This window comes from Engystomops pustulosus, chromosome 2 (assembly GCF_040894005.1).
Source record: "Engystomops pustulosus chromosome 2, aEngPut4.maternal, whole genome shotgun sequence".
NCBI classification, from domain to species: Eukaryota; Metazoa; Chordata; class Amphibia; order Anura; family Leptodactylidae; genus Engystomops; species Engystomops pustulosus.
The window spans coordinates 177186751-177205003 of NC_092412.1; the positions used below are offsets into that span (position 1 = coordinate 177186751).

An 18253-nucleotide genomic window follows, 5' to 3' on the forward strand; every position below is an offset into this window, starting at 1 on the left:
TATCCGGGTCATCATACAGTAGCCCTAGGGCCTGAAAAAACCCATCCACCGTCTGCAACTCAGGAGAACTAGGAGGTAACGAGAAAGCCCATTCCTGTGGTGACCCCTGGAGTAGAGACATAACTATGCCCACCTTCTGGACCTCATCCCCAGAAGAGCGGGGGCGCAATCTAAAAAACAATTTACACCCCTCCCGAAAGGCACAGAATCTCTTTCTATCCCCACTGAACTTATCTGGGAGTTGTACAGGTGGCTCAGGTGGTGCTGGGGAAGCCATGGTAAACTGACGTGGGGCCGTCTCCTGCTCATGAAGCCGAACAGCTAGTTCCTGCACCATGGTGTTGATTTGCTGCATCTGTTCCACAATATTTGTCAACGCAGTTCTGCTGTCCATGACAGCGACAGTATATTTTTGGCTGGCTATTCTGTCAGTAGGTGGGGGGAAAGACAACCAGACAGTGAGCCCTGAGGCTGAACCCCCTCCCACTGTCCCTACCTGCTTGCCTCAAGACAGCTCTAGCAACTGCGGACAACCTCGGTGGCGGTCCCTATACTATGTAAGTGACACACGTAACTGGACAAGACAGACAACACAATAAGGGGTAGTCGACAAGCCAGAATCAAAACCAGAAGAATCGCAGTACAAATTCAGTAGGCAAAAACGGTAGTCAAAGTCAGGCAAAGGTTTGGCAACGATAACAGAAGGTACAAAGAGGTCACAGGGAAATATGGGGAGCTGGGATATCCAGGTAAGAACTAGACAATAGCCAGCACGCAATTGAGCCACTGGCAGCCTTAAAAGTAAAGCTGGAGAGACAGACAAGAAGCTGATAGGACTAGTGCTGATTGGAGCTGAAATCAGCTGCATCAGTCCAGCAAAGACCAGGTAACTCATTAACTGCTGGACCATAGTCATCGGGTGTGTCCAGACTCCAGAGGCACAATTCACACTGAACGGTTCTGACACTTACCCCCTGACATCAAGTGTCATTTGTGAACAATATGCAGTGAACTGGTAAAACCTCTTTCGTTTGCTGTTAGCGTATCTCCGATGAACCAGAGGGCTATACAAGGGAAAAAAAAGTGGACAAGAAGTGCTGGCCTTGTGTAATATGTATGGATAACATGAAGTTAATAGAATTGACAAAAAGGCTGCTCACCTCGTGACATGAGCTTATGCACACGTTTGTATGTAGTAATACAAGCGGTACAACTCGTAAAGTAGCTTAGGTATTGTAGTGGTCTCAGCAGCCGTCCTGGGTTTGTTCCGGCAATAGAATTTGTTGGAGAACAGAGTAGTAAATATATGGCGATCTTCCAGGATATCAGCGGCACCAATCACTCAGAATAATTCCTTTTCATAAACGAATATCTTTATTCATAAGCTGAATAATATGCGTTTGAGTCCGGACCGGGCTCTTCCTCAGCATAAAATTACATTAAAACAAGTCTGACTTATATAATGGCGCTGGAATTAAAAAAAAAAAATATATATATATATATATATATATATATATACAACGTTATTAACACTATTAAAACAGCAAAAATATTAATAAAAATGTTACCGTAGGACGCTAACAAACAACTGGTTGCTATGTGACAAGTAAAAGAGGCATGGTTTTCAGACCGAAGTCCGTAAGTGTTGCACTACAGTATTTTCAGTAGCTTAGCAACGCGCCACGTAACGCCCCCATCGTTACCTCGCTACTTGAAGCTTGGACGTGCCATGTAGCGCTTCTGTTTTGAACTTTTAGAGCGTTGGTGGATTGGCGCATTTATGAGAGTATCAGGAAGCGGCTCTCAGAGTAGGAATCCTGAGGTTGAAAGGAAAAGGAGTTTTCAAGTAGGTCTAGCCACTCCCCTTGTCTTCCTTTCATGTGATGCTAAATAAACTCCCCTACATTGAGAATGGAAGTAATTGGGGCTCGAGGTGGTGGAAAAATGCATCTCTTGAGGGCAAATGACATATGGGTGGAGTTTGGAACAATCATCATTGTCTCTGTGACGTATGGAGGGTGATTTTAGTTCCCTCACACTATGGGAAAATACTCTACACATTGCAGTGAAAAATAATATAGCCAATAAATTCTTATAGATATAAAGTTAGGCATGTTGTGGTAAATAGTAATTAACTCCTTCTTTCTGCAGTTTAACATTGGTCTTGTTTTTAATTCATCTGAAGTGATTGTCGAAACACGTTGATCGCATCATGCCACTGTATTTGGTTTTGCCACTTTTTATACAATAAAGAAGATTCACCCACCATCTATGTGAATGTTCCGGACAAAAAGTAAAAGTATATTGGTGTTGATAATAGCAAAAGCATGCAAAAAAAAGGAAACCAGGATCAATGATTTTCTTTTCCTCCACAATAATAAATAATAATTCCTTTATTTCTAGAGCACACACAAATTATGCAGCGCTACACAGAGTTTGCCAAATCAGTCCCTGTCCCCATGGGGCTCACAATCTAATCAGTATGTTTTGGAGTGTGGGAGGAAACCCGCGCCACCACGTACAATGAAGAGTTATGAAAATCTCATCAATTATCTAAGGACCCACTAAAATGAAGTATTTATAAAGTGCATTTAATCTTGCAGAAAATAAGCCCTTACATGTTCAAATTGCCATAAAAATAAGATATTATAGTCCTTAAAAGCTGACAATACAAATCTGCTCTGATTGGCACACATTCCCTTCAATGCCCTGGCATGTGCCCATACGGCAGTTTACCACCACATATGGGTTATTGTTATACTCAGGAGAGATTGGATATCAAACATTGTGGAGCGATTTGGTATTTTATCCACTGTTAATGTGTACATTTTTGAAAAATGCATTTATTTAGCCAAAAAATGGAAATGTCAAAATTACACCCGATTTTGTTGTAACAACTGTAAAACAATTAAAGGGTTAACAAACTTCATACAAATTTTCTACATACGTTTAAGGGTATAGTTTCTACAATGCAATAATTTATGGGGTTTTACTATTATTTAGGCGCTCAATGTGACCGCACAAAAGTATGATTTTGCGTTTTTCATGATAATGTGAAAATCGCACCTATAGTTCTAAGCCTCATAACATTCTACAAAAATGACAGAATGCAAAAAAAACATGTAAACATAAAGCAGACATTTGGTAAATGTCAGATTTATTAGAGATGGATAAATGCACTACCACATCCCATTAAAGTTGTTAATATACCCATAAATATATTATAAACTCTAAGGCCCCTTCCACACTAGCGTTTTTCACGCGCGAGTTCTGCGCGTGCTTTTGACGCGCAGAACTTGCATTGCACTCTGTTCCATTGTTTCCAATGGGCCTTTCCTCATTTGCGGTTTTTTTTTCATGCGCGTGCGTGCGTGCGTTTTGACGCGCGTCAAAATCGCAGCATGCTCTACTTTTGTGTTTCACGCATGTTTTTCCCGCCCCATTCAAGTCTATGGAGACGCATCTAAAACGCATTGCACTCGCAAGCATTGCAAGTGCAATGCGAGTGCAATGCGTTTTAAACGGATGGGTTGTTGGCTGACATTAATAAGAGTATTTCCCCTGCTCGAGATCAAGCATTTAATTAAAAAAACACAGTGAAGAACAGTGAAGAATAGAATAAAAACAGTGAACACAGTGAACACAGGATAATTTAAGTGAAAAACACAGTGAAGAATAGATTGCAGATGTTCGGCACATCTGCTTACTTGTCGGGAGATACGCGCGCAACGGTGTGAACAAAATAGTATGCGAAGAACAATATATATGTGTGTGAAGAACACATTGCAGATGTTTCCATACACCTGCAAAGTGTTCTTCACACATATATATTGTTCTTCACATACTTATTTTACTATATAAAATAATAAAACCCTTATAAGGCAAATCAGACAATTATCTCATTCCTGATCCTCTTTCCACATACAAATCAACTAAAAATTTGATCCTATAGGACTGTCCTCCATTAAGGTTTTTTCCAGTCGTAAATAGTATCACAATTGATAAGATAGATCCTATATCAAAAATTGTTCCCCTTTTTTGTTAAAACAGACGGAATGCTGGTAAAAACATGCTCCATATACTGTTGTTAGTATTGTTAATGCCAGGGCCCAGGCTGATCTCCTTTTAATTGGATATAGTCTTTCCACTCTCAAATATATGTCTCTGATTGCAGTCTGTGAGTATAATGAGCTTTCACTGGAGAAAAATATGAGGTGAGATATTTTCCATTTTTGGACGATGTACATGGAACCATACCTGATTATATAGATGTACATGAAGTCCCAACTGGAGACCATTTTGGGTCCTGGGAATACCTACCATGTTTATTATTTGATGTTTTTATTTGCCTTTTATGGAGAGGTTGCATGATTTGCATGGGAATACATTGATGATTTTAGGTGATCCAAATGCTAGGATTACAACCCTCCAAGAGAAATGGGGAAGAATAGTCACCTGGAATTCTCTACATAGGTGCTTATGCTTCAATAGTACTATTTTATTTTATGTAACTTCTGGGACTGCTTCCAGCATGGTTCAAAATTCAGTAGAAGTTAAAGCAGTGCAGGTTCATTCTATTTGGGGAATTTCTGGACGCCCATTTACTCGATCCCTGGTGATCTGACACTTATGCTCTAGGGAATATGGGGTATACTTTTATTCTGGCATAAACCCTTTAAATTCTGTTAAATGAGTATAGAAGAATAAAATATGTGAATAGAAATTATCCTCCTCTGGTTTATTCCAATGGGGCTATGATGTATGAGACAGGAAATGGCAGGGTCACAGTAAGCCAAAACTCCCCTTCAGGAGCTTACAAAAACTTCCTTAAACTCTTTATGTGCCAACAAAGTCTGTTGAGCAATACCTAACTCTGAAAACTCTTTACATAATAAGACTACATACCATAGCATTGTAAAATCAGATAAATAGCAATTAACAAATCTTAAGATGTTCTGCAAAATAGCTAATGGAAAAGCCTAGATCACTGTATGTAAAGCACATGTGAAGTAACCATTCAGTCCATGATGATACTCCTCAATTTACTGTTAATTTTTGGTAATTAATGTCTGTTAAACATATTTGGGACCACAGCTGAAAAACGGTGAAATTAACTTCTTCGTTCATGGGGTATTATTGTGTAATGTTATAATGAAAATTTCTGTATGATTTCCCTATAATTCATTCCTACTGTATATCTTATTTAATTGGCACAAAATCTGTACCACCTGCAAAAAATGGCACAACTAATATATGAATACAAATTCATATTTATTAGAGAATATGACCAACATATTTAAAAACACAAACTGAATGCATGTTAAAGGATATCAACCACTTATATTATCCATTTGTGAGCTAAGCTCACTTACTGTTCAGCATGTACTTGCAGAAACCAGTGGGGTTTTTTTTACTGGAAACAATGTCTTTTTCCGTGGAAAACAAGTTTTAAAATCCAGCTAAGGTGTTCTACTGCTTTGCATAAGACCGCACCGAGCGTCCCTGCTAGCTCACTCGGCACTTTGTCTTTGCATAATTATGCACACCTCCTCCTTTCCAAAGAGCTGGCTGTGGGATGTTGCTAATGACGTCACCAGCTCTTGGGGAGAGAGGAGCAGATGCTTATGCATGCAGGAGGAAAAAACATAGCGCAGACTGCTCTAGCAGTGGCGCGCTGGAGCTGGATTTTAAAACTCCTTTTATATAGAAATGAGATTGTTTCCAGCAAAAAGAACCATTGGTTTCTGTAAGTACACACTGAACAGTAAAGGAAATCAACCACTAAAAAATACAAAAAAAGGCTTCAAATACTCACCCCACTCCCCTTCACCTTGATCCCAGCGCTCTCCATCGCTAAGATTGACATGCCAGGATCACTTAGAAAAAGAAAGCAGCAGCAGGGAGTGATTTCTGTTGCTCCAGGCTGCTAATTATGTACGTCCCCACCACCACCCCCAGCACATCAAGAGGAGCGGAGTATTTGTAGGTCTTCAATCTCTTTGGTCAGGTTTCAGCAACTTGTATTGTAGAAAGGAAATGCCTGTGATTGGTATTTCTCTTCTACTTCAAATGTTATTATTATTTTTTATTATTATTATGTTGATTACCCTAACCCTAATTAACTTCAGCCCAGAGAACCTAATATATTAACTCAGAGCAGGGCGGAGCAGTCCATAAAGGGGATTGTACCAAGTTAAATTGATATCCCCTATCCAATTTAACCCCCTATCTAACATTTATGGCTACAGGGACCCCTTCATATCACAGCACAGGAACGGGGGTCTTCTTCTCGCTTATTGATGGATTAGTCAAAAACCTCTCACTCGGCTAAACAAGTTCTGTACACTGTACTAAAGATGTGCCACCAAAACCGTGCTGTCTACAGCTGGGAATCTGTTCCTTCTGGAACAGATATACTGGCTTTAATCCAATATCATGTCATTAGGCTTCCTGAAAGTCATGATTAATGGTAAGGGATCTGCCTTACAAACCTGCAAAAGAGTCGTAGTTTTCCTTATCCCATGCTGGAAAACTTATTAGCAAATTTCCCAGAATTCCCTAGTGGAGAATCAGTGGCTATAAGTCCCCTCATCCCTGCTAGGCAGCCTTAGTAGATAAAGTCTCCGCAAGAAGAACTCTTACACCATGACCCTAATTGATAGAGTGGCAGATAGTCGTGCACAGCTCTTGGGTATCTCTGCCTCTCCCATCCTCTCTGTCTGTGAGAGTGCCAGAGACAGCCAAACACTGGAAGATATTGCTAACTTGGTAAAACCCCTTTAACTTGACCATGACTGCCCATTGACGAAAGATGTCAGCAGGTAAGGGCAGCGAGTCTGCAGGGTTATCTTTCAATATCAAAGTTTTCTTCTCCTACTGTTCTAATCGCAAAAGCAGGACCGCATTTCCAGCTGTCAAACACAGCCAGAGACCCTAGGGAGAAGGCAGAAGCAGTTTATTATACTGCATAACCCTGAAGTTGACTATACACCCCCCTTCCCACTGTGGGTTATTTCCCTCTGTTACTGGGGCTCTTATAGAGATTACTGGTGAAAAATAGAATATAAAAAAAAATGTGGAAATATTTTCCAGGGGTCTTTGATGACCTCATGGGGGACATATAAAGTTAAGAAACACCCACAAACACACAATATTAATACATATTTAAATATAAACATTAATATTTCCCAATAAAATTTTAAAAAATCGAGATATATTCTTTTATATATATATATATATATATATATATATATATATATATATATATATTCTTATTACATATAAAAATGACCATCACACACTAGGGAATTAATTGATAATGGTCAGTTTGAGTTACATTTTTTTTAAAAAATATATACCATAAATTACAAAAAAAAAATTCTCCAGTTTTTGTAAATTTAATCCCCATAAAAATGAAAAAGGTGGTTTTTCCAAAAAGCAAGTAACCAAGAAGTAACCAAAAAGTATGACAATTATCTAAAAATGCTCCTGTCAGAAAGGTTAAATAAACTACTCCTTGTCTCTCAACTATCAAATATTTTGCCAATGTGTAAAGATTCCTTTAGTTTGCATTTGCCTTAAAGGGGTATTCCCAGGAAGACAAGATTTGTAAATATACTCAGGATGACAAAATAACATGTTCTCTTATCGTTATTAACAAAAAAATTGGCATTCCAGAGATATAATTCCAACCTGTCTCTATCAGTCCTGGTGTTTACAATTTCGCTTGTCCCTGCAGGTGACCTTTAATGAATAAATAATTCCTTTATGGAATAGCTTCTGGTCTTTACACTGCAGTGCTCTCTGCCTCCTGCCCTTCCACCCTGAATTACAAGACCAGCTCAGACACAGGCACTTCCAGCCAGCAAGCAGCAGTGTGCTTACTCTACTAGCTAAAGAGAGATAAGGTCTTTATAGCAGAGTTTTTATTGATTAGGTTAACAAGCAGATTTCAGTGTGTCACTGTGTTTTATGTCTCATGACCTGGACCCAGATAATATAAGCACATTGCAGGCACACAGCATCTCATAGCACAGAGGAATCATGAAGTGTCTGCTTAGGGAATCCCCACCCACATTTTGGAATTTTACAATGACCTTCACTGAGTAATAATAGACAAAATAGCAATAAAAGTGAGTAAAATTGTAAAGTAAGGGATTAATAATGATTTTAACTGTGTAAACATCAGTAGGGGATTAAAATTGACAACCTTTCTTTCATGGGCAAACCCCTTTAAAAGCAGAACAAACTTAATTCCGCCAATTTATTACAACATGCAAACATCTCAAAGTAAGGTACATTTAAGCAATATAAAAGATTACATTTTGCATCTAGGATATAACATATAACATGGTTAAGCCAAAATGCCAAGTTTGATATATTATTTAAAATTAGGTTCAGAAGGCACATCTGCCATATAATTTGCTGGAAAATCCCCAGGAATCTGTTCCCGAGGCTAATATTCTGTTAACATGTTTTTACTACATCACAATTGTCAATTTTCTCTTTTCTTACCTATCACATGAGATGTGTTGTATACATTTGTTTCAAGGGCTTCACTGCAGGGAAATTCAAATAGTAAGTGACAGCATATCTTGGATTTGTTCCAGTGTTGCCTTGGGATAATGAGCATTATCCTCCCTGTTATTCATCAGCTTTGGAATTTCCAGCATTTCTTACTTTCCCTTTCTATATTTAGGACAAGCTTTCAGCTGTGAATATTAGACAAGATATAGCATTAATTGTCACTTAAAATTGTGTTATTTTTTTATATTTTAGTTTCATTTTATGATATAAAATCCTGCACATTTATACATACACAAAACAATACATGTATGGTAAAAATATATGTTCGATCAAGAGGTAGAAAATACCCTAAAGAGGGAGAAAAAATTGTGTTAAGATACCGCAGGGCTAGTTTCCTGAGATGCACAGCGCCAGTTTAGTGAATAAACTGTAAAGAAATTCATCGGCACATTGCTAAGATAGCATCACAATTATTGGTATAAATTCAGCCACAACGTTCCGCCTTTCCAATGAAACGGTTTAACCTTTTCCCTGCCAGGCATTTATGGTAATGTTAGAACAATTTTAACAACTTTGAAATGTACAAGTAAAACTGAAATTGTAGCATGAAGAATTATACTAAACCATAACAAACCATAAATTTTCTGAAAGCAGACACTTGCTCCATTTTCAAAATTGCATTAAAAGGGGTTTTCCCATGAAAATTCATTTTTAACCCCATTTCAATTTTACTCAGTGGTATTGCTGTTTTGGGCCCTATAACTCAGTGATGGTCAATGTAAAAAACCAGAGTGGTCGGGGACTCTCTCAGACACTAGATGATTCCTCTGTGATATGAGATGCTGTGTGCTGACAATGTGCTTTGATAATCAGGCTACAGGTTTATCTACACTTTTATTTAGCTTCTTAACATTCTACTAGTATCTGAAGTGTCTGTGTGTGAGTTTGTCTTGTAATGCAAGGCAGAGGGGCTGGAGGCAGAGAGATACTGAAGTGTGCAGACAGAAAAGCTATGCATGAGGAGAATCTGCCCGTCCCGACCATAGTCAGAAGATTTACGGTCGGATCCCGGTTCAACCAAAATCATATTCACCAGTACTGATAGAAACAGGATGGAATTATATCTGTGACATGCTGTATTTTTGTTAGTAACAGTGAATTGGATAATGTGTTATTTTTTTATCCTGAGTATATTTAAGAATCTTGGAAAATTTGGAAAATATTCTTTATTTTCAAGTTCTAAATTCTCTACTTTTGAAGGAGATGCCTGGTGTGCTGACATCATCCAGAAAATCAACTTTGAAATGAGATGTAAATTGGTTTGATGAAGTCAAGAAGGCGGAGAGCTTAACACCAAAGTCAAACTTTCCCTGTCTTAGAACACCCCCTTCACTGTGATTATGGTTCTGCATCCAGGGGCATCATTGACCAGATCTCCTGAAGTCCGCTGCATGAAATGAGGCATGGAGAGCTTCACTTCAGTGTTAAATTCTCAGCCTCCCTGACTTTATACATCTAACTTACATCTCACTTCAAAGTGATGCCACCACACTGAGGTATGAGAGAAACATGATCTAGAAGCTGATCGACAATATACTGGTAGTGGTTTATTTGGCCGATTTCTGATGACAGGTTCCCTTTAAATTACTAAGATTAGGTTACAGGATAATAAAAAAAGTGTTTCGGAATGAGTATAGAAGATGGAATCTACCATCAGAAATACTTCCTATAGTGTTTTCCTGATGGTAGGTTTCCTTTAAATTAAAACTATGATAACTCTTACAGTTTATCATTGTAGGTTGGTACTAAAGTACAGTAAAACACCAGCTTCCAGAGGTTCATTTGTAACTAGTAGTTGTCTGTGGTCAGGTGTGCTTACGTTGGGGACTGCCTTTACAAGTGACTATATTTGTCGTCACCCTAGTTTCAAATAAACAAGTATTTAATCCCTACATGCAACCGGAAGTACTATTACTTCCAGGTACACCGATCGCGGAAGTTAGTCTGTTAAGTGTTGCGGTCAAACCTGATCGCGGCACCTAACATACCTCCTGATGGACGCCGCCATCTTGGATGGCCAATTGTCCCCCCCCTGTGACATCATCGGAGGGTGGCGATCGATTACCATGGCAGCCTACAGTCTCATAGACTTGAAGGCTTACCATGTGTGATGATAACCAATAGCCTGCAGATGGCAGGTTATTAGAAATCATCATCAAAATTGCTATTTAATGCAATACCTTAGTACTGCAGTATATAGTATGAGCAATCAGACCCCGTACCCTAGAGGGTCTGAAATAATAGAAAAAAATATTTAAAAACTTAAAAAAGATATTTTAAACATTTTTTTTTTAAAAAATTATAATATAAAAGATTATTTCTGGCCATGAACACCATAACAGAAAATAGTGCCCAAATTCCCCAATCGCCATTTTTTAACCATTTTTCCATCCATGAATATTTGAACTAATCAAACAGTCATATAGGTCCCAAATTCATATAAATTAAAACTCCAGTAGATATGCAAAAATGACATCTTACATAGGTCTGTACACAAAAGTGAGAAAAAGTTATTGGCCTTCGATAAAATGGCAAATATATTTTTGTACAAAAGATGAACATTTTTTTAAATCCACTAAAATCTAATAAGACCTATAAAAAATTGGTATCCCTGTGATTGTATCAACCCAAAGAATCAAGAGGAAGTGTCATTTAGAGTACAGAATGAAAACCAGAAAAACAGAGCCCACAAGAAAACAACCCAAATGTGGTTTTTTTTGTCAATTTCACCAAACTTGGACTTTTTTCCAGCTTTCCAGTACATTGCATGGAATATTAAATGGCGCCATCAAAAAGTACAATTTGTCATACATCTCTGTAAACGTAAAAATAAAAAAGTTATCACTTCTGGAATGAGGGAAGAAAAGAACAGAAACGCAATAATGAGTCCAGTAGGAGTTAAAGGAATTTGCTGCTTTCGTATTTCCAGCTAAGAATTGACAGACATTATACTACAAATGCCTAAATTATCGGTGTAATGTTAAATTTGTAACCTTTTCCATTGGAAGAAACATGATGTATTTTGTGTGGTTCTCAAAAATATTTTCTTAACCCCTTCCCCACCTGAGTATAATAGTAGATACTGGGAAGATGCTATTACGTCTAACTTCTAGCACTGGCTTTCGAATTGAGTTGGCACCAGAAGCATCGGGTGTAGGCTGTATATCACAGCTGACACTGCACTCTATCACCTCCAATTGGAGCCATCTCTGATTGCGAGTGGATCCCCTTACACACTGCTGGTCCTTCCCCTAGGGATCGGACCCCCTGTGCCGTTTACAGAAGGATCCGATCTACTTCAGGGCAGCCGCAAGGTCTGCAGGGTGCCATGGGGCTATAGAGCAGTCAGACCCATTCCGGGTCTGACTGTAAACTGTCTGAGCATGCGTATTGTAGTGTACTGTCTTGGACCTGAACCAGCGATCATAGCATCGCTGCTTTAAGTACAAATTTGTATAAAGTAAAAAAAATGAAAAAAAGTTTAAAACATTAAAATAAATAAAAAATAAATTAATAAAATATAAGCCCCTAAAATAATACATTCCCATACAAACAATTAATAAAGTATAAAAAAACACAGATACACAAAACATTGTTATTGGATCCACATGTTGAATGCCATTAGGAAACCTTAAAAAAATGCTCTAAAAAGTGGTTTAAAAATGTTACACGCTGCAAACTAAGATTGCTATAAAGAACTACTATTCTTGCAAAAAATAAGCCCTTAATCAGATTTGTCAACTACAAAATAAAAAAAAAGTATGCCCCTGAAAAGATGGTAAAATTAACAAGATTTTCGACAAATTAGTTTTTATTTAGTAAATTTGGGACAAATATAAAAAATCTATATAAATTAGGTATTTTCATAATCGTGGCGACCCATGGAATAAAAATAGAATATTATTTTTATGGTATGGTGAAGGTTCAAAGAAACAAATCTTACCAAAAATTGATGCTTTTCATTTCCTCCACCCCCAAAATTACATATCAGAAAAGTGCATGCGGCAAAAAATATATCCACATTAAAAAAAAGAAAAAAATTAAAATAGTCTGTACAATTTGACAATACAAATCTGCTCTGAATGGAGTTCATTCTATTCTATGCCGAGCCGTGTGCCCATACAGCAGGTTACCATCACATATGGGGTATCAGCAAACTCAAAAGAAATTGGGGCTTATTTACTAAGGGTCTGTGGATTGCATTTCCGTTGGACTTCCCAACATTTTTAGGATCTGCGCCGCTGTGACAGGTATTTAACGGGGGATTGTGTGCGCACGCGATCGGATTTTGGCGCAGTGGCGCAGGCTCTCATGCAACAGAAATGGGCCTTCTAATTCGGACTGAGCACGTGATTTAACATTCATTTTGTGTCGAAAGACAATGCACTTACATACACCAGGAAGAAGATGGTGAACTCCGGCGGACCTGAGCAGGAAAGTGACAGATGCAGGATATCGGGCACACGATCTTCGTGAATCGCGGCAGATGTGCATTCCGGTCAGAAAATTCCCTTTCGGGGATCGCGCAGGACGGGTTAGTAAATGTGCCCCGAAACTAACTGTGTATGAAACTTTGTGGAGCTTTTTGTCATTTAATCCATTGCAAATGTTTAATTTTCCACCCAAAATGAATGGATTGTCCAAATTTGTAGACTGCCCCCCCCCATTTAGTTTTAACCCCAATAAAACACAAAAAGGGTTTGAACTTCCTAAAAGTGTTTTTTTTATATGTTGAGGGGTGTAGTCTTCATAATAATAATTTATGCGTAATAATTTACAGGATAATTTACTAGTCTTGCTATTATTTAGGCCTCTTACAGTCAATTGAAAATGGAGCAGGTCCCTTCAAATGCAGGTTTTGCCGATTTTCCAAAAAATGGCACCCAAATCCTAAAATCCTCATAACATTCTAGTAAAATATGTGGATTCTTAAAAAAACATGCCAACATAAAACAGACATTTGGGAAAAGTAAGTTATGAATTAATTTGTGTTTTATGACTATCTGCATCAAAAGTAGAGAATTTAGAACTTTGAAAATGGAGAATATTTTAAAATTTTTGCCAAATTTCCATTTTTTTCATAACTAAACACAAAAGATATCATCCAAATTGTTAAACTAATTTGAAGTACAATCTCAAAATCTACTAGATATGTTGAATCGTTCAAAGCTATAGTCACTTTTAGTGGCACAGGGCAAATATAAAAAATGGGGCTGTCTCCTTAAGTCCTGAAGGGGTTAAAATACTTATTTATTGTGTTCAATATCTGTGCATATAATTTTTCAACAGATATCTTCACTGATGGCTATATAGAACCATGGATCCTAAACCCCAAGTGGATGTTTAAAATCTGTCCCTGTCATGTGAGGGCCACAAACAATGCTGAATGAATGCAGACAAAGAAATGGAAAGGCATGAAGAATATTTTTATTAATTTACATAATTAACACCACATTATCAATTTATAGTACATTACACAAATCTAATTAGCAGCTTGAAAAGCAAAGAAACAAATTATACAGCGCCTTGCTTTTATCATAACAATAATTAATCTAAGTACAAATTTAGAACATAAGAGAAAGTTAACCTCTTAAGGGACAGGCTTATTTAGGCCTTCATGTTCAAGCAATATTTCCACCGTCATAATTTAAGTGCCTTAATATTTTACATTTAAATTTCCTTTTATTTATTTATTTTTATTGTAGAAGAGGGACACTGTATCACATTTTTTATGCTTATGTATAATTCCACTACACAACTACTTTATTACTCTGTGGATTTTCCATGTGTAGGCAACCTAAAGCTGTGGCTGCATAAGGCTTCGGATCTGTAGTGGTAGCTACACCTCCTCCAGCTACATGCGACCCACTCCCTACAGCATGGGCTGCTCACACGGGAGAGACATTATGGTGGAAAGGAACAGGAAACCTGAGGTAAGTGATTCATCAGCGGAGTGTGGGAAGTATGTTGTCATTTGCGGGAGTGTGTAGTGTTAGTGAGGGGAAGCTTATCTATTTTCAGTGTGTGATGGTGTGTTTGTGTTACCAGTGGGGGAGAGGTGTGTTGTGCTTTGTCAAAGAGGGTGTGGGTTGGTTTTGTCAGTGGGCTAGTTGGATGTGTGTTATCATTGGGGTTGTGTGTTGTCAGTGAGGGGGAGTTTGGATTTTCTCACATGGTAAGGGGTGTTTGATGTCAGTGAGGCGGAGCTTGTGGATTGTCAGTGGTGGAGGGTGTGTGTCTGCTTTGTCAGTGGGCTAGTTGGATGTGTGTTGTCATTGGGGTTGTGTGTTGTTAGTGAGGGCAGCTTGTGTGTTGTCAGTGGAGCAGGAATTTCAGGCAGTAGAATGAAAAATCACCACTGGGCTATGTATACATACTGTGTGGCACCACCACTGAACGGGAGCACCAGCTTGTTATTTTCTTACCCTCTGAAGCCGCAATTAAAAAATGTATTCTAGACAACTTCTTTAAATTCATAACACTTTCGAGAAACATTGGGGCACATTTACTTACCCGGTCCAGCCGCGATCCAGACACTGATTCGGGTTCTGCCGGGATTCACTAAGGTCCGTGCGCCGATATTCACCAGGTTTCGCTGCTGCGCCGAGGTCCACCGAAGTTCACCTGCTTTTTCTGGTGTATGTGAGTGCTTGATGGCTTTTTAAATTCCGCGGTTTTTCCGAATCCTTCGGGTTGTCCGATGGCCACGCCCCTGATTTCTGTCGCATGAAAGTCGGCGCGATTGCGCCAAAAAATCGATCTCGTGCGCCACAATCCTGTGAAATACAGCGCAAAGCGGAAATATTCGGAAAAAACGCGACGGATTTGCGGCTGCGGACCCTTAGTAAATGTGCCCCACTATGGTTATTTCTTAGTATATGTGCTATGCTTGGTTATGCTTTTACATTTAGGTCTCCTGCACTTGAACATGTGCACATCACAGGCCGCAAACAACAAGCAGCTCCGTGGTCTGCTGTTTGAGGTCTATGTGTCATTGGCGAGTGAGATTTATCAGAGGTCCCTAAGGTGTTCTAATTGACCAAGGAAACCAATCAGAGCTCAGCTTTAATTTTCCAAAGGTCCAAATGATACCTACCCTCCATTATTTGGGTTCCTATGATCATGGAGATACCTACGTTTTATTATGTTTAAATACTTTTAGAAAAAATAAAATATTTGTTACAAAAAATTGCTGTATCATCATATTCTGACAACCATAATTAAAACAAAGTATGGAGCTATGTATGGTGTGTTATTTTGCTGAATGAGATGACATTTTCATTTTTGAGTACTGTGGGTACTTGCCATTTGGAGAAATTGCAAAAAAATGGTGATTTTGATTTTTGGAAGTCTTAGAGGCGGATTTCCACTGTGTAATACATTTCCCCTCCCCTCCTGTATGAAGAGGGCTCAGAAAGGACCAAATGCATTGCTCCTTGTTGCTTAAGTTCTAAAATAGCAGAACAATAGAAGCCATTAATAATAATGTTGCTTTGTCCTGTGCCGCATAGGGCAATATCTTTGATTTTGCATTTTTTTTGAAGAATGAGATTTTCTGTTTCTATATAATTTATTTTAGGTGGAAATTGTTTTTATAGACAATGCTTCTGGCATGGTGCAAGGACCAAAAAATTAAAAAAACAGCACCTTGCAACTAGGAATCCATCAAGTAGTTCCAGCATACTTATCAACATTGGTTAGAACAACTTTTGAAACATATAACAAAACAGTAGTCAGACAAATAGTCCTCACATAGATGAAGAGATCTGGGTGAACATAGTTGCGACTTCATAAGTCATGATCATGTAAAATAGGCAGAAGGCAGGAACACTGAAAAAACAGCTTACTCTCCATAACATGAGCTCATTAGCTCATGTTATTGGTCAGCTATACGTTAGGAGCCTTTTAAATCCAGGAATTCAAAGAGATTGTCCAGGGACAAAAGACATGAAGAAAGGACATGCATGCCTCAAAAAACAGGGAGAGAGCCACAAGGTGAACCGGTAGGAGAGGACAGACACAGACTGGCACATCAGTTATATCCAGATTGTCCTAAAATGAGCTATGACACAAATTTACAGCCAAAATGCTATTAAAGGATCTAAATAAGCCACAATTCCAGTTAACAAGTTAATAGAGCTGAGTAATCCATTTCCTAGTGAGTATTACAGAGAGCTCAGTGACAATTACAACATAATGTTTTACAAAATAAGTGTGTATGCTTCAAAGTGAAGATTGAACCACTGAGCATGTAACAACATGTTCTCCCACTGGCTACACGCCTAGTAAAGGCTTGCCGAATTGTAGAACCCTGACTATAACAAAGTATATGAACAATTTTGTTACATAAACATTAGGTGCGCTTACCTTTTTGAATATTCATAAATATGTTAATCTCTTAAGGACACGGCCATTTTGTATTCTAAGGCTTAGCTCCATTTTTTGTAATCTGACATGCGCACATTATATGGTTATAATTTTTGAACACTTTAACTTGTTAAAGTAATTTTTTTTCTGACACACTGTACCACATATCTGTGGTAAATTTGGTGAAAATTTTAAAGAATTTTTTAAAAAATCAATCGGTTTTGCTGTCTTCCAAGAGATATAAAATTTTTGTTTAGAGGGACATGCTGTACTTTATACCAGGACCATTGTGGAGTAGAGCTCAATCAAAAATTATAAATTTTTGGCATTATTTTTTTTACGATGTTCATCTTGCAGGTTACAAAAATGTGTAGGATTTGTGTGATTTTACACTTTTTTCACATTACAGGCGGTCCCCTACTAAAGGACACCCGACTTACAGACAACCCATAGTTACAGGCAGACCGCTCTGACCTCTGGTGAAGCTTTCTGAATGTTTTACTATAGTCCCAGACTGCACTGATCAGCTGTAAGGTGTCTGTAATGAAGCTTTATTGATAATCCTTGGTCCCATTACAGCAAAAAATGTTTAAACTCCAATTGTCACTGGGGCCAAATTTTTTTTTGTCTGGATCTACAATTATAAAATATAGTTTCGACTTACATACAAATTCAACTTAAGAACAAACCTTCGAACCTTATCTTGTATGTAACCCGGGGACTGCCTGTATATGTAACTTTTATTTTTTTTACTTTTTTTACTTTTTTATTAGCCTGACTATGAAACCGCTTGTTCATAATAATACCCTGCAATATTAGGAAAATGCTAGTGGTATTAGAGCGTTCTTGGTGGAACATAGGACCTGTTATACAGTTATTAGAATCAGGCCCTAGGAAACTTCACTCCAATTATGGGGATTATCTAAGGTTAGGAAGCAAGAGCTCTCCTTATGGAGACATTGCCAATTAAGGCTGCCTTGCAGGCATATGGAGACTTACAGCCATTGAGGCTACATTACGGGATTCTGGGAAATATGCAAATATGTTTTCAAGGATGGGGTAAGGAAAACATTGCCTATTTTGGCTACCTAGTAAGACAGTCCCTTTAACATAAAGCATGGGGATTAAAACCAAACCAATATATCTATTCAAAAAAGAAGAGATCCCCAACTCTAGACAATGGGCCACATTTACTTACCCTGTCCATTCGCGTTCCAGCGGCGGCTTCTCCGACGAGTGTTCGGGTCTTCTGGCGATTCATGAAGGTCCTGCGCCCGATGTCCACCAGGTGTCGCTGTTG

The 18253-nt window shown here is 38.3% G+C and overlaps 1 protein-coding gene across 1 annotated transcript in view; it reads left to right on the forward strand.

Moving 5' to 3' along the window:
* The first annotated feature begins 14388 nt into the window (after positions 1-14388).
* Positions 14389-18253, forward strand: part of LOC140118930 (uncharacterized) — a 41416-nt gene continuing 37551 nt past the window's right edge. The window contains exon 1 of the mRNA XM_072137397.1: positions 14389-14519. Coding sequence (XP_071993498.1) covers positions 14445-14519 — 75 coding nt within the window. The 5' untranslated portion in view covers positions 14389-14444. The remainder of the gene's footprint in view (positions 14520-18253) is intronic.